We start from the raw sequence: 17744 nt of genomic DNA on the forward strand, positions 1-17744 counted from the left end.
AAGGTGTCCCAAGAGCTCCCCTTGCAGCTTTAACCTGCCCGTGGCCTGCGCCTGCCGGGGCTTCTGTTCGCTGAGCTCCTTCAGCGGGGGCCGCTCTCCCGGGGCCGCCCACCTGAGACCTCGCGGGCTCCTCTCAGCACGCCTGTCCCCTTAGCAAACCTGCCCCTTTCGGGCAGATATTCTCTCCCTCCTATAATAAACCTGCCCTTTGGACATAACTGACTTCTCGGTGTCCGGGAGAAACTGGCTTGGGGACTCCCCTGTGCTGCTGAAAGGGGAGCTCTGGTGAAGCCTTTCCCAGAGTGAACCCAAGGACCCTGTTCTCCGAACCCAACAACTCCAAAGATGACATCAGGAGGACTCAGTGCTGTGGATGATTTCATTTTATTTGTTTTGAAGTTTGCTAAACCGACACCTCTTTCTGAGAAATCCCCTTTCCTGAGGCTCTCTGGATTTAATTGGGAAAAATAAATAAATCAGTGTTTGAGACTTCATGGCTTAAAGAACACGGTGGGAAAGGCCCGGGTGGGCAGGCAGTGAGGGAAGGCCTGGCTTGTCACAAATATAGGCGCAGTGAGGTCGGTTGCCTCCGAGGCTCTTTCCTCCTTTCCCCCTGGCCACGCACTCACTATTGAGTTCTGGGAGGAGAGGCAGACCCCAGCTTGTCTCCCCACTTCAGTCCTGCTCCCACACTTCTACTCCACCTTGCAAGCACAGCTGCAAATCCCACTTTGTCACGTGCCTGGTGAATCTCTGCAATGGCTTTTGGTCACCAACGGGATGACAGTGAAACTCCTGGCCCAGGCTCCTTCTGTTGACCTCTACCACTCCTCAAAGCCAGATCCATCCTACCCCAAAAGTCCTCCCCTCTGCTGAGCCACATGACCTTGCACCCAGCACTGGGGCCACCACCCGGCAAACTTCCTTCCCTGACTCTCTGCTCAGTATTCACAACTGCTTGGGGGCCTTTGCTGTGGGTAGCCCCCAAACTTTCAGGTCTCCAACCGGCACTCAGTTCTTTACTTAAACATGGCTGCCTGCACCTGTTACTCCCCAACCCAGGGGCGACTTCATCCTGCTGATGTCCCACCTTCCAGAGCATTCCACACTCTCGTTTTCTACCTGCTTTCTAATAGAGCTCTTCACTGACTCTGAGCTCCTTGATATTTCTTCTTATTCCTTTTTATGTTCTGAGGACACAGCACATCGTTTGCCGTGATGGCACATATTGACACTGGCCAAAAGCTCACTAGTCCTCCTTATCCTCAGGCAGCATGTTGCAAGCTCCAAGGATGCGCGAACCCATGGGTACTACTGAACCCTGTTTATCCTATGCTTTTCCGATCCACACATGCTTATAATAAAGACTTTATATAGTAAACCCATATGCTATGATTTTCCTATCCACATATGCCTATGCTAAAGATTCCTTTATGAGTTAGGTTCAGTAAGAGATTTACACCACGGCAAACGCTCAATAACTAATAACCAAATAGAACAAATAGAACAGTAGGCTGTAATGAATTATGTGAATGTGGTCTCTTTATGTAAATGTGCTCTCTCTTTCTCTCAAAATGCATTATTGTAAGCAGTATTTTTAGACTGTGGTTGATTGCAGGGAACTAAAGTCATAGAAAATCAAGCCCCAGGTGAAGGGATATTGCTGTATCTCTGGCTACCCACAGTAGGGCTATCGGAGAGGAAGACAGGATGAAAGTGGAATGGGTGGTGTGTGGGTTCACTGGCGTGTATCTGTGTGCGTTGCACACCCAAAGACATGTGCTGATGCAGGTAGCACCTGCCCCCTGCCCGCCCCGCCCCCCCTGCCCCCACAGTGAGTGCTGACAGCCAGGAAAGGCCAGATAATTAAAGAAAAGAACCCCGTCAGGCTAGTCATCAAAATTCTCTTAACGAATAGAGACAGAAGGAAGAGCAGGGCAAGGATACAGAGCCACAGAAGAGCAGGAAAATGTCCACCTGCTCATGAGATTTGTCTCTTTCTATTATTCCATTCCTAGAGTGGTGGCTAATAATAGCTATATTAAACATTGAACAGAAAGCTCGATCCAGTTAAATCAGAATTTCCAGTGGAGAGGACAAGGTGCGTATTATTTTATTTAAAATTTAAAAAAATATTTATTTATTTATGCATACAAGAACTGGAGTACAGGCCAGAGGTGTGGGGGGTGAGAGTTCTTACCAGAGACAGAGTGGGGAGCAGACAGCCAGATGGACTGAAATCCACTGCTGAGGGGAGCAGTGGGTAAAACAGGAGGGGTCTGCAGCATCACGTGGGCCACTCCCTGGTCGGGGATGGAGCTCTTGCTACGGTGGCTGTGGGCAATTTCGCAGTGCTGCGCTTTAAGCCCATGCACCACCAGGGAGGGCCTGCATTTTATTTTAAAAAGTTAGTAAGTGAAACATTTAAACTAGGATAAGTAAAAAGAGATCAATTAATAAGAACAAAGAAAATGTCCCCAGAAAATTTGAATGGGCACCTAGGGTTGAAATTGGGGTGGGGGTAGAACCCTCACTTCCACTGCCGCCTCCCACGAGGTGCTGGGGAGCTGCTTACTTGGCCCAACTCTGCCATCCAGCAGCTGGTCACCTGTCCTCAGATCTTGTAGGGCATGCTGGGGGCCCCTTACCTAGTCTCAAAGGGATGGTACTCAGGGAGTAGAGGAAATAGCATTGAAATAACAGCCAGAAAAAATTGGGTTGGATCGGCCCTCCCTGGTGGCGCGGTGGGTTAAAGCACAGCACTGAGAAGCTAAAGCCCTTCCGCATGAGTTCGATTCCCGCCTGCCCCGGAGGTGACCACATGGTGACCACATGGCGTGGCAGACCTCTCCTGACCCGCCCGCTGCTCCCCTCAGCAGTGTACTGCGTCCATCTGCCTGTTCTGCTCCCCACTCTGTCTCTGGTGAATGCTCTCACCCTTCATACAGCTCTGTACCCCAGTTCTGTATGAATAAATAAAATAAATCTTTAAAAAAAAATTGGGTTGGATCAAGGCAGGTGGGCCAGACCCGAAACTCTGCCTGATGGGAGCCCATGAGGCTTTGGGGTGCGCTGGGGCAGCCACTGCCATGCCATAGACTTGGAGAAAAATTCCAGGGGCCCACAGGCAGCTCACTGACTGGTCCCACCTGGCCTGTGACAGGAGCCTTGGCAGGAAAACATGGGGACGGCACCCAGCCATCTCCCAGGAGGAGACATCCACCTCTACAGATGTGAGGAGACAGCCTACGCCCGAGACTCCCAGCCGCTGCTCTGGTGAAGATTCCTGCGCCATTGAGAGAGGGGAGGGAAAGGAGAGGAGAGGGTCTCATGAATGAAAAGGGCTTTGGGAGGGGAGAAGAGGAAGAGGAAAGGAAGGAGGGAAGGAGAGAGGGCGGGGAGGGCACCGAGGAAGGAAATGCAGCCGCATCTGCTTGTTTGTGTTTCTTGAATTGAAGATGCTGACTTCTAGCATATTTTTAAATCCATCAGACATGAAAGGCTGACTTAAATAGCCCTGCGCTGTGAAGCTGGTAACGGCACTGGCCACAACACAGGAACTGCAGGACTCTGGCAAGGATTCAGCACCTCTCACGGCCCAGGGAAGCCCTTGAGCTGGGGCGTCTCCCGGAGACTTGCAGGCCAGGTGCTCAGCGCTCCCTGACTGCAGGAGCAGGGCTAGAGAACGGTGGCAAGGTAGGAGAAGAAAGAGAAGGGAGAAGGGGGGATTCGTGATTGAAGACGCAGGAAGCACGTGGAGAAAGGCTTGTGAGAAACTGAAGTAAGGACACGAACAGCCCCAGCCTTCTCCCAGGCCAGGCCAGATCGCAGCTTAGTCATCGTGACGCCCATGAAGCCACACGCTTTCTCATCAGTCTCCGCTGGGCAGAATCCTGGGGGAGGATTCCCGCTGGGCTGGGGAAGAAGACCTCTGGAACGCTGCCTTGCAATTCGGTGTCTTCAAGTCACCCCGGCATTTCTAAGAGCAGGACATTCAACACCTGTGTGAATCCTTCTTGCGTCAGAAAGGTAACCAGCGAGGCAGGCAGGCCCTCCGCCAGCTGTAGGCTCATGGGGACCAGCTTCCTTGGGATAAATTGCAGTCCACAAGCTCTGTCTGTAGCATCCCCAGCAGGACCCTCGTGTCACTCGGCAAGCTGAAGGCCAGTGTCAGCCCTTGATGCTCGAACACACTGGCCAGGTTCTTTTCACACTCCTGTTCTTCTAGGCTGGGTTCTACTCTCTCTACCATAAATTACCACACTGTAAACCTTTGCAAAATGAAAATATTTCTGGATGTTAGTGAATGTATTTCCTGCCATAGTCAATGCAGAAATTTCAGGAACAACAATAACCTGTCATTCATTTTTGGTCATTATTCAGCACACCTTCCCCAACCCCTCTGTGGGGACACAGGGGGTGGACACCAGTCCCTGGGGATTAATCTACAAGGTGTGCAGAAAATTCCCAAGGAGAAACGTATGCATGGACAGGGCAGAAATGACCTGGGTCCTCTCTCAGCAGAGCCCAGTGTGGGGAAGGTTTGAGGTCCTTCAATGGGGACCCGGGGATACTTGTGGGTTTCTGCCTGTTCCTGCACCTCAAGTGCATTGAAGCCGCAAAGGCCACAAGACGGTTTGCCCTCCTTCCTGCTTCCCAACCTCCTGACATAGCTGAGCTAAACACCTAGTAGCTGAGAGTCTCGGCTGGGAGGCATTGAACAGAATCCTTTCTTCATTTGTAGAACATAAATGTTTGTGAAAGTGGTTTTCAAACAAATTTATTGTGATAAAATATACATGACATAAAGTTACCATTTAACTTTCAACCTGTTAAAAAATGTACAATTTGGGCCCTCCCTGGTGACGCAGAGGATTAAAGCACAGCACTGAGAATCTAAAAGCCGCCTCTGCATGAGTTCGATTCCCGCCTGCCCCGGAGGTGACCCACATGGCTCAACAGACCTCTCCTGACCCACCCACTACTCCCCTCAGCAGTGTACTTCGTCGATCTGCCTGTTCTGCTCCCCACTCTGTCTCTGGTGAAGCCTCTCGCCACCCCTGAGCCTCTGGCCTGTACCCCAGTTCTGTATGCACAAATAAATAAATCTTTTAAAAAAATGTACAATTTGACAGCATTCAATACATTTGCACGATTACGTACAATCATCACTACCCTCCAACTTGAGAAGAGTACATGTAGTCCCATTAGGAACTAGTCTAATGCCTTGGCAGGACATCAGCCCCACCAGCCACCCACTGAGCACTGAGCTCTTCCCACTAATTAGAAGTATGAAGTTCCTATCAGGTACGATTTATTAGGTCACTTTGGGGGGGGGGGTCTGGTAGTGCTCAACTTTTTAAATATAAATTAATAGTAATAGCATTCCTAGATACCCAAGATGGCCGCCAAATACCCAAGATGGCCACCAGCTCATACCAAATACAACCTTCTACTTTCACATAGTGGAGGAAAGAGAGGTCAAGTCCCAGGCCCCAGAAAATGCAAGAATGATTAAGACCAGAACCCTGCCAACAAGCCCCGTGTCGTCTGTGATGCTGCCACCCAACTCCCCTCACAGCGGGAAGATCCAAGGTGAGCTTAGACAAAACCCTCCAGCCTGAAAGACTGCAAGTTTGCCCCATTCTATTAGCCCAGGGAAGGGGTGATGCCTCACCCGAGGCCCAGCTTCCCCTGACTTCCCCAAAGTGTGAGGTTTTCTCTCCCTTTCTGATTTTGTTTTGCTCTGGTTTCTTTCACAGAGACAGATGCAGTAACCAGCACGTGTCTAGAGCCCCCTCCACACCCCATGTTCACACTTGTCCTCACGCTGCCCTGTGATTGGGTAGAGAATATTTCATGTATTGGCAAGTTGGGACTCAGGGCCTTTGGTAGGTCTTGTCCGTGGCCATACACCTTGTGTGTGGGTTCTCTCCCTAGGCAGGTCTTGGGAGAGGCCCAGCCTGGGCAAGATGGCGGCTATCTATCACAGGAGGAAGTAGAGAGGCCTAGGATCCATGTCAAACTGAGTAGCTGAGCTGCCTGTGGGTCGCGTGATTGTAGGGGCCACAGGCAGAGATGGGGGGCCTGGGAGGGGGGGCTCATGCTGTCTGAAAGGGCACCAGAGAGCAGTAGCGGGAATCCTTAGTGTTTTGTGCTAAAAGCCAGAAGCAGCATCTCATGTGGACCAGTGAGGTAAACCCCATGCATCTGCCAGGCCAAGGGGCCCAGTTGTTTTACTGCTGGGTCCTGGGGCTCCAGTGAAGTGACTCACCACGTGGTAGCCTTGTTCTGGAGAAATGATGCTCTGCTCTCTACTGCTCCTACAATGCCAACATTGTTTCCAGACTCCGTGCCAAGCATGAGGCAACTGAGATGAATGTTCTTGGCCCCGGGGAGCATGGTCCAGTGCATTTTGCTCAGGTGAGCCCTGGGAGGTGGTGAGCATAAATAAGCACCGCACACTATCATTACAGAATGGCCCAGAGAGCCCATGGACCAGATGTTGGCTCATCCCCCGACACTGTGCCCTTGACCTAGTGCTGCACACGCTCAGTGCCTCTCAGCTCCACTGTCACAGTACTCAATTGAGAAGAGCCCCTTGAGCTCCATGTTTCAATTCCCCTTTTCAAATTAAAAAAAAAGAAATCCATTTTCTGTGTTCCTGTACTTTGGGCATTTTTTGCTTAGTAAAGCTGTGTTTTTGTATGTGGTATTTATGATTATAGGTCAGATGGACCCAATCATAATTCATTATGATGGCACAGGTCTCACTGGTCCTAAAAGTCTTCGTTTGTTGGGAGAGGAACCTCCTGGTGCTTTAACAAGAGACTGCAAGGAGCACTTCTCGACCACTGTCAAAGCCCCAGTCCGAGAACCTGACTCATTCTGGTCCCAGGATGATAAATGACAAAACCTCACCATGCTCCCCCGTCTCCACACTGACTTCAAGTCCTTTGCGAAATACCATCTGGTTTCCCAGTCCCCATCATTTCCAACAAAGCGCTCCCTAAGTAGGGCACTTCGATTAAATTGGTTCCACTGAATGGTGTGAAAGGTGGAGTTATGATGTTCTTTGTTACTGCTACTGCTAATAATTAACATGCTATTAATAGAAACGTTAATAGAGTCAGGAAGTGGGGGAGGTTTAGAAAGCTTCTATATCCCATCAAGCAGTCAACATCCATCATCCCTACACCCTGCCCAGACACACACACACCACCACACCACCAGCATAAAAAGAAGGGAATAATTTATAAAGTAAAATTCTACGAATTTTGACTATACTTGATGAGAGTTTGTGGAGCCAATTGATCATTCTCCTCTAGCTGGTGAAAACAGGCTGGTTTTTGTAGACTTATATATGGTGGTATCATTATTTTGAAACAATAAAATTATTGTTAATGAAACTTTGATTTATGGTCATCACTCACTTATCTTTCTGAATAAAGGTTTGTGACTATCTGCATTCCTGGCAGGGCTGGGAATGCTGCTGAGGTGTCCAAGGGCCTGGGACACCTAGAATGACCAGGGCACCCAGAAGCTCAAGGTGGAGGGGAGGATTTATGAGTTCACATCCTGTCCCAACTCCAGAAGAGAGGAAAGCCTAGGAAAGAGTTTAGAGGTGGGCGAAGGGATGAGATTAATAAGGTCAAGAATGACGATCGTGTGTGCGGTGTGAGGAAGGAAGCAGTGTGATAGGAAGACAGCTTGATTTGTGCACAGGGGAGATAAGGCTACAGACATGAGGTTCTTGAAAATTTACATCACCCATTTTAAATATGTTTAAAGACACATCTGAAGGCCTAAAGGAAAGTGTGGGAACAATGTTTCACCATAGGGAATATTAGCAAATAGACAGAAAATGATAAAAAGGAACCAAGTAGAAATTCTGGAGTTGAAAACTAATAATGGAAATGAAAAATTCTCTTGAGGGTCCCAAGTGCCTACTTAAGTTTAAGAACAAAGAATCAGTGAACTTGATGCCAGGACCATATAGATTATTCAGTCTGAGCAACACAAAGGATAAAGAATGACAGAAAATGAACCGAGCCTCAGAAACCTATGGGACATTATCAGGTTTGCTAACATATGCATAATCGGAGTTCTAGAAGAAAAGGAGAAAGAGAAAGGAACAGAAGTATATTTAAAGAAATAAAGACCAGAAACGTCCTGAATTAATGAAAGCCATTAATCTACACATTCAAGAAGTTGAAAAACTCCAAGCAGGGCCAATTCAAGAGATCCATTCCTAGATATGTCAAAATCAAATGCTTGAAAGCCAACAAAAAAGAATTCTGAAAGCAAAGAGAGAGAAGCAACTTATCAACATAAAAAGGATCCTCCATAAGCTGATTTGCCTGAGAAATCATGGAGACGGGGACAATGGGATGGGTGTCTTCAAAGCATGGAGGGTGGAAAGGCCTCAAAACCAGACAGTGGGCACCGGTACAATGTGGTCACTGACTGGAAACCCACAGGGAAAGGAAAGCTAGGCTGAGAGGCAAAGGCAGGTGCCCCTGGGCTGGGGACGCAGACCCCCAGAGGTAGTGTACGTGAGCGCGCCCCCTTCTGACAGGCACTTAGAAGGTGTTGGCTGGTTCTAAATATGAACATGGGCAAGACGAAAGGTTTGGGCCAGAGCAAACCCAGACTTGACGGTAGGAATAGCCCTTGCTTGCTAGCCCTATTACGGGCTAGGCACCGCGCTAAGTACTTCACACAAACCTTTGTTAATACTTAGAACACCCCTGTGAGGTAGACATTGAAACCTACAAATCTACAGACGAGTACGAAACCGGCTAAGTGATTTGCTCAACAGTGTAAACGGGGTGGAGCCAGAGATGCTTTGTCAGGCTCTGGTTCAGGCTGACGGCCACTGAGTGCTTTGATCACTGAGGGGAGAAGAGGTGCTGAGGCCTGGGACACAGCTCTGAGCCTCTCTCCGAAGCCCCCATCCGCCATACTGTTTTCCAAGTCAGGTGACAGCAGGAAGCATCAAAGCCTGCAGGCCTCTCTGCTCCCCTCTTTCTGCCTAGCACCTTGAGGGTATGTGGGGATTCACCACACAGGAGGGAGGGAAGGCTAGGTACTAGGGTCATCCCATTCGACTCTAAACCTTGAATGCACTTTTTCTAAGTGGGGACATACAGCCCAAGCCAGGGACTAGGTTTTGTAGGGGTAGGCGTAGGGAACTCCAGACACAAGCTGACTCCCCATAAATCGCAATTGCTATTTGTTTCTTTTTTTTTTTCTTCGTCAGAAGCAGGATAGCTGGTTTACATTTTCCTAAATAGCACCCTCTGCACGCCCAACACACACACACATCCACACAACCACACAGAGTTACTGGGAGGTCACTTCTGGGTCACCCTTCCCTTCTCCCTGTATCCCTCAAGGGGCCATTGCCAACGCCTCTCGGGACCTTCCTGTGTGTCCCTTGAACTGGACACCAGAGCCAGCCCAAGTTGGAAAATGAAGAAGTCATCACAGGCTCTCTGAGCAAGGAGAGCGAGAAGATCAAGCCCCCCCCCCCCACACACACTCCTTCACTTTATGACAGGCAGGCCAGAAGGGAGCCAGGCTGCCCAAGGTGGCACAGCGCTCCCTGGTGCTCACGCGCGGGCTTGCTCTGCAGCTTTGGGGGCTCCCAGGAGCCTTAATGACAGTGAAGTCGGCAAAGTAGAGGTAGGTGCTCCCCTGGTGACCCAGGGGGCTCTGATACTTTGGAGGTCTGGGAGGGGGCTGCAGGGGGCACCCTTGGGAGCTCTGGCACTTCTTCCTCACCCAGCTGACTGATTACACATGCCAGGACCATCCTCATGGAGGCTTGGGGACACTTTCTGTCCCTCCTCCTCCCTGTGTGCCCCGCTAGGAGTGAACACATCTACTTTCCCATGGGGGTTGGGTCTGCGAGCCTGACATGGTAATTGGCAGCGATCTTGATCATCTTTTCACCCAAGTTCCCACCAGGGCAAGAGCGCCCTCCCCAGCTGTGGTGACAGCCAGCTAGGGATGCGGGGGTCAGTGCCAGGGACTGACACTCAGCGCCACCGGATACAGGAAGCACACACAGGCCCAGAGCATCGCTGTACCCAAGCACCGGGTGCTGTGCAGTCCTAAGGGTGCCGAAACCTGCAGCTTCTCAAGCACCAGCAAAATGTCAATATCACAGCTACACTTAAAACACACTCACACACACACACACACACACACACACAGAGGCTTCTGGAACACAGTAAAATGAAATACAATCAGAAGTCAGTAACTGTGGACCTGGTGCTGGGGCTCATTGCCTGTGTGTCAATCTACCCAGTTAATCATCATGTACGATTTTTCGAAGAGCTATTTTGAGAAACATTCAGAAAATGGCTTTTGCCTAGCTATATATACCTTATTTATAGCCTCCAGAAATGGTGGTTCTTTTTAGCAGCAGGTGGGTTCTCCCTGGTTTTCTTTTCATGTCTTTGTCAAGATGGAAGGAAGCCCCTCCCTCACCCAGCACAAGTGCATCACCCACAGTCCATCTTGGCTTCAGGGCTGTGGGGGCTGGTATGGAGGAAAAGCTGTGGGTCTTTGTGAGGGGCTACTCCCAAGGACCTGGACAGGGGTGAGGGGTCATGGGGTGCACACGGCATTGAGAGAGGCTGGGCTGTGGGCCCGGGAAGCACCCTGGTGGGATGCAGGTGGGTGCCCTGGCTGTGCTTCTGGCCACATGGCACAGGCCACTGAGGCTCTGTGAAGCATGTGGCCACACTGCTCTGCTTCCTCTCCCCATTAGCCTGCAGAGAGCAGGAGCCCAAGCAGACCAACCAGCCTGGCCGGCCCAAGCTCTGCTGCTTTGGCCTACAGGAAGCAGCCAGTCAACCCCCGCAGTTGCCATGGCAACCGTAGCACTGAGCCTCCTAAGGGCAAGGGGAGGAGACTGGAGCGGAAGCAGGCATGTGCTGGTTTTTCTGGAAACCCCCATCTGTTTTCTCCCCCCAGGAAATCAAGCTGGGGGAAAAAAAGACTGGGCATCTGGGTCTAGAGAGAGAAAGGAGAGAAGACTCCAAGATGTCCCAAGAGCCACTTTTCCAAACAGATGTGCCTCCCTGTCTTTGGAGGAGGCAAGCCACAGACAAGGACAAAGGTCTGGATGGGCCGTGACCTCAGCGGGGAGCTTTCCGGGCAGCCTCCTCTCAGCCACAGCAGGATTTCTTCTTGACAGGGTGGCCAACCTGAATGGTGTCCTCCTTCACTGTGTCCTCTTGCTCCTTGAGGATCCTGCAAGAGGGGAAAGAACAGTGTCAGTTGTAAGGAGTGGAAAGGACTCGAAGCTGCCCCAAGCACCCTGGGGCTATGGGCCTCTGGGTGGTCCGGAGAGAACCTAACTCCACCAGAGCCTCAGAAAGAATCTTGCAAGTCTTCCTCCGTGAAGCAGAGGTACATGGCAATAATTTGTAAAGCCAAGGTTAAGCAACACCTCCTCCAGGGAGCCTCCCCAGGACGTTGGTGCAGGTGTTCCCCAAAACACTGCGCTCCTCTGTCATCCTCAGTCACCTGGTGCCATAACGCTCAGCTTCCTTCACTAGCACCTTCAGCTGAGAATGTACTATTTGGGAGCAGAGATTGTATTTTCTGTCTTGCACACAGTAGCGACTCAGAAAATATATTTATTGGCCACTCATTCTATAGAAGGGCTGCCTGTGTGTACTTAGCTCTACACTTAATGCAGGAGATGACAGATTAAAAATAGAGCTAGCGTCTTCACTCTGGTTTATACTTTCAAAGTGGATGAATGAATGGGTGTGTGAATGGGTGGTGGGTGGTAGATACATGGGTAGGTGAGTGAGTGGATGACTGGGAGGTGAACGGGTGAGTGTCTGGGTAGATGGGGGAGTGGGTGGGGGCGTGCCTGTGTATGGATGGGTGGGTAGGTGGGGGGGCAGTTGAGCGGATGAGCTAATGGGTGATGAGTGGATAGAAGGATGGATGGAATAAAACGAATGCTTAGATGGACAAATGAGTGAGTGCCCGAGTGTTGAAAATGAATCCCCGTGTGGTTTTGTTTCCTTAACTGAAGTACAGGAAGAGAATCAGTCTTCAAGTGTCATCCAGCTGGGTCCTGGATCAGGACCCTCCATCAGTCTATCCTCCCTGACCCCTCCTCCTCCCCCAGAACCTATATAATAACCCTTCTCAGTTGGCTGGCCACAACGCCTGCATGTGTCAGCAGTATAGAGGGCCTATGGTATGACCTTTCCCAGGGTCGTTTGCATTTAAATCAGGATCCCTGGGGAAAGGCAGGCTTTGAGACTCCAAAGTCAACAGTGGGGAGTTGGAAGACAGGGGGCTTTCTTTTTCTACCCATTATTGTACCTTAGAAGGCTGTCACTGACCCCTGCAATCCCCACAAAGGCCCAGGCCATCGTTCCCTTTACTCCGACAGAAAGGGAGGAGATCAAGCGTGGTGTGGAGGTGAAGCAGCCCCACCCCACCCCATACCAGGGCAGCAAGCACCCGTCACCTGCTGGGTTGTGACTCTTTACCTGGCCAGATGGAGCAGGGACTCTTTGGCGTTGTGACCGGAACAGGCACTGCATTCATAGAAGATCAGATTGTTCTCCTGGGGCCACGGAGCAGAGGGAATAAAAGAGAGTTCTGGAGGAGTCAGCGGGCACCCCAGGGAGGCGGGCGACACCGCGTTAACCTCCACCTACTGCCCTGGCCTCCTCTTGCCGTCCCAGTGACTTCCACAATGTCCTCCCTGTCCTCGCACGGCTAACTTCTGTCTGTCTGGGCCCCCTGGCTGACACAGGGTCCAGAACCATCTCCCAGGTGAGCTGTAACAACGGTAAGACAACAAAACCATCTGCTGCTCTTTGCTTTATACTTTCTCAGATGGCCTGGATCAGGCAAAGACAGAGGCCAAGTGCACGGGCAGGAAATCTGAGGCTAGAGAGGGTAGTGGCCCACTCAGGCGCTGCTTTTAGTTAGTGAACAGCAGCCTGCCTGTCGTGGACACTGGCACTCCGGGACCTTGGAGGCAAATGTCACTGAGTCATCCCAGAGGAAATTTCTCTTCACACCAGTTAATACTCCAGCTGCCGGGGCGTCAGGATAGGTGCCATGGATATGCGCCCATTCCTTCCTTCGGGGGAGGCTGTGCTGTGTGCAGGCGGGAGGGGCGACCTTGGCCAAAGCCCAGCATCTTCCATTCATTACTTCCACACAGTGCTAGTGGTGCTGAGCCCCGGAGGCTGATGCCTGTGGGGATGTGGGCAGTAGCCGAGGACGCTGCCATGACGGCAGATCAGGAAGTTCTGCAAGCTCGGACTCCCATCCAGCTTCCCTGAGGCCCCTGAAGGCCCCACTCTGGCCTCTGCTCTCCCCACCCATCGTCACTTCTGCAGACCCTGACTCAGGGCTGTGGGAGAGCTGAGACTCCACAGAGAGATAGGGAAATGCAGACGACCCAGAGCTGAGAGGCATGTTTGCCTTCCTGCTTCATTTTGAGCTCACCACTGAGGAGCTGGGTGATCATTTAAATAAATCACTGAAGTTCTCTGAGCATTTTTTTTCACTGACCATAAAAGGCAAGAGACAATAAAATGGGATGATAAAAATAAAGGTCTCCAGTTCTTTCGTCAAAATCATTGGCTCCACAGCTATTTTGGAATGCAGAACTTCTGGGTTCTAGAAAGAGGAGACATGTATCTCCTGCCCTCAGTGGTCTGGGACAGTGCCCTGGAGTCGTCAGTGAATCAGCTGAATATTTATTCTAAGTGAGGTAAACAGAGACCATACAGAGCCGCATGTCCAATCTGGTCAGGTTTTTCTGCCAGATGAAAGGCAGCAGTGTGTTTTACTTTCAGAGCTTCCTGGATTTGGGGACGGTGGGCGAGAGACTGGGCACGGAGCCGCCACACTTTTTCTTGCATCTTACGGTCTGTGCCCATGTTCCCTGCCCCCGAGGTCACGCATCCCTGCTCAGAGCAAGCACATCAGGATGATAGACACATAGGTGGGAAAGGTCCCCCTACCTTCACGAGCACATAGCTCCCTAAGCCCCCCTCAGGGCGACAGAAGCAGCTGGGGATCTGTGGGTGCTGTTGCCAAATTCCAGGGAGCCTGGTGGATCCTGGCTTGGACAAGAAAGCGAACGTGTGTTTGCGTGGAAGGTTCCAGCGCATGCGCTGAGTATCTCGAGTTCACAGCTTTGAGGTTCAGTCTTAATGGGAAGGGTGTGCTCTGGAACAGAGCTGGTCAAGAAAGAGCATGTTGCCTTGCGGAGAACGAGTGTGGAAGCAGATGATGGGATTCAGGAATCAGTTGGGACTGGAAGAAGCAACTTCTTACTAAGAATTGGTGATGCTGAGCTCAAGAAACAGAGCTTGGGAAGCTTCCCTGTGTCCTAGTTCTCCCAGCCCATCCATCTTTCAATCTGTGACTTTCTATGGAAAGTTCCACACGCGTAGGAGCTGGGCCGTTCCTATGAGGCCAGGATACCCCTCAAACCTTCCCGGGGTTGTTTCCTTCCCAAGGGGCTTCCAGACAAAGTTCCTGCCAAGGCCCAGCTGCCCGCGGGCCAGCCGTGACCAGAGAGGTGGAAGTGCCCACTCTTTACCTTGGCGAGCTGTTCTCCGAGGCCCCGGGGGACTTCCCGCTCTTGCTCATTGTCAATTTTATTGCCCAGCAGAAGAACAGGAAGGTGATCTCCCACCGCTTCCTATAGAATAGATAATTGGGTTAGTGAGAGAAGCATCCGCAGGAGAACCCAGAAGGGCAGGCTTAAGGTGCGGCTGGAAAGATGGCATCTGGCTGAGCGAACTCTGCTGTCACCACCGGTCAGGCAAGGACGGTGTCTTGGAGGCCGACTGGGGCTTAACGTTTCATCGAAACCCCGGCTTCTGCTAGGTGGCCAAGGCCTGTGTCCAGGTACCTCCTAGGCCTCATCTGGTAGCGCCCCCTCTCCCCACTCTTGGGTCCTGGCTGGATCACGCAGGCTTCTGGGACTGTGCTGGGAGTGGCAGCAGCTGAGGGCACAGTGGCACTGATGAATTACAGGTCTGTTTCCAGGCTGACAGCACCACTCCTGCACTCCTCAACGACCTGGCTGAATCTAAAGGAACCTGCGAGGTGACTGCAGTGTGGTTTAGAGCTGTTTCGAGGCCACTTTGACGGGAAGTAACATCTCCAGGGCTTTCTGATCGGGCACAGACACTCCCTGAGGTCTGGATCCAAATCTGATTCATTGAATTGGGTCCATGGTGCCCACCAGATGGCTCTGTTCATAAGAGGTGCCCCACACCCCCCAGGGGCACTAGGATGCCTGTGGTAGGGTGCTCGTCTCCGAAGGCAGCTCTGTGTGGCCACAGCCGCTGCACTTCTGAAGCCAGTACTGACAGGTTGATTCAAGGATCAAGCTTATTTCCTCCTCCAACATGGTGGCTTGCCAGCAGGCGCTGCTCTCTGGGGTGTCTACACACTTGGTCTCTGTACCCTGAGATGGCCCTCCCTGCTGAAATGCTGCACCACTGTGCCTCTCCTGGGGGTGAACAAAGAGCGGGGGACACTGAGCTATTAAGTGAGTAAATATGGTAATGTTCACATTTAGGCAGGTTGTTATTTTTACTTTGTGAGATATTTAATTAGGGGCTTTTAATCATAATTTGGTAACCAATAGTTATTCACTGTAGCTAAATGTTTTACTAAATGGAGAGGACAGTGGGGGAACGGAAGCTAACAAGCAGTTACAGTTTTGGCAATAGTGGGGCTTCTTGCCTTACCATTTCCAACAAATGTCTACAGCCCATCTGGAAGTACACCTATTTGACGTTAAAAGGCAATCACATTTCAAATTAAGCCTCACTGCCTTCTCCATCTATGTATTATTTTTTATTGCATTTCCATAATGAAAAAAAAAAAAAACCCTCCTGTTTACTAAATGAGAACTTTAAAGCCCTGCAACCCACAGGTATGGGAAAGAACAAAGTTGCTGGGTTATGAAGGCCCCTGATGAGTCTACAATGCCCTAAATGTTTTCTCTAGATTCTTAGGGTCACATTAACTACAACTCTCTAATCGCAGGATTTCCACATATCCAAGATGGTAGTTAATGTTCAAAGTCACAAAGTCTCAGTGTCTTCTAACCCGAAATAGAGGAAGTTGTGCAGTGATGGGGTGTTTAGTAGGGGACACCATGGTCCAACTATTGGCAAGTGAGACACCCCCTAAGGGGCTATTTAGAAAGCTGGGGATCCCTATTATCCTATTAAGCAGAGGGCTGGTCATTGGGAGCACCGCCGAAACTTATGGGAAGTTTTCACAGAAAAATGCGGAAGCAGGGAAGTAGGCCAAAGGCTTGTGTTTGGAGCACATGAGAGAGATATTTGTAGATATATGTGTGAGGCATGACTAAGGCTGTGGGATTTCTTGACAAGGAAACTCTCTGGAAATATGAGCATCAGACTTGAAATTTCAGGGCACAATTCTAACCAGGTAGCAAAGAGGATGGCTGGTCCTGGTGCTGAGTGACCACACTGAGGTCAGGCACCCCCCTGTTCAGTTCCCTGCATGTTGAGACAGTGTGCAGCTCTTTGGGAAAAAAGAGGCAGTCCTGTTCCTCAGAGCCATCCTGGATGTATAAAAGAAAATTAAGAAGGAGCAGAAAAAAGGCCCATGCTCCCTGCTGGAGCTGCGGTCTGCTGTCTGTGGTGGTCTCTTGTAGATTACTCTAGACACCCACCCCAAAGACACACACACGCACACACCTCCCCACCTGCCTGTGGTGATAAAGGGGAATTAGGCCTGTCTTCAAAGACAAGAAAGATTCAGAAGGTCTAGGGTGACCTATCGCGGGCCACCCATGGGTGTCACCCTGTCTAACGGGCCACGGGGGAGGGTGTGTGCTGGGTGGGTTCCCTGTCACAGTCCTGACTTCAAGTCCTAAGCTTTCTGCCTAAACTCGACCCTTTCACTTACCTATCTGAGTCTTTAGCTGCTTATGATGATCCACTCGAGGAAATGCCACTTCTTAAAAGTCTAAAGTACACCTCCCCTGGAGAACACATCCACCCAATCTCTGTCATTGACATTTTTATAGGTGCTGGTAACATCCCACGGGGATGCCAAACCAGAGGGAAAGGTTCGAAGCTCCTTGAGCACAATCTCTCTGGGGGTGATCTGCCTGCAACTTGGCTCCCCTGCTCTGGGTCTCTTGTCTCTGGATGTGAAGTAAGCCTCTAAGTAGCTTTCTGTGCTGACACATGAGCTCCTTATACCTTCTATCATTTTGGATGCCTCTCCCTGAACTTGAGCTTGTTGGATGACAGACTTGTTGAAATTCAAAAGATGATCCATCTCTGACTTTAAATAACAAGAGCTGTCAACTCGGAGCTGAGGTCTGGCATTCAGCTCAAATGTACAGCTGTTGGGCTGGGTTGGCTGTAGTGTGTGTGTGTGTGTGTGTGTGTGTGTGTCTACTCTAATATCTATTTGCTGGGAGGCAAGAAAAAGCACTTAACTGGGATAGTGCTGCTATTTCTCTGGAGCCAGAACAAAAAAAAATTTCTCAGCACATTAAAGCATGCAGTTATGCTAAGAAAAAAATGACTGCAAAATTATATCTTGGGGGTTTCCATATTTATCCACCCCCTGGACTATGAGTCAAAACAAGATTTATTTGTGTAGTTCGTTTTAAACTGCCAGCACTTCAAGCTCAACTTGGAATGTGGGGGAAAAAATCAAACTGCTATTTTTCG

At 50.5% G+C, this 17744-nt stretch overlaps 1 protein-coding gene across 1 annotated transcript in view; it reads right to left on the reverse strand.

Annotated features, from left to right (window-relative positions):
• Positions 1-11097: 11097 nt before the first annotated feature.
• The window catches only part of CRACR2A (calcium release activated channel regulator 2A), a 52578-nt gene continuing 45931 nt past the window's right edge, over positions 11098-17744 (reverse strand). Inside the window, exons 15-17 of the mRNA XM_004692854.2 lie at positions 14609-14710; positions 12531-12607; positions 11098-11265 (exon numbers count right to left, since the gene is read on the reverse strand). Of these exons, the coding sequence (XP_004692911.1) occupies positions 11181-11265; positions 12531-12607; positions 14609-14710 (264 nt within the window). The 3' untranslated portion in view covers positions 11098-11180. The remainder of the gene's footprint in view (positions 11266-12530; positions 12608-14608; positions 14711-17744) is intronic.

Source organism: Condylura cristata, unplaced genomic scaffold, assembly GCF_000260355.1.
Source record: "Condylura cristata isolate star-nosed mole 26May11 unplaced genomic scaffold, ConCri1.0 scaffold00034, whole genome shotgun sequence".
Classification (NCBI taxonomy): Eukaryota; Metazoa; Chordata; class Mammalia; order Eulipotyphla; family Talpidae; genus Condylura; species Condylura cristata.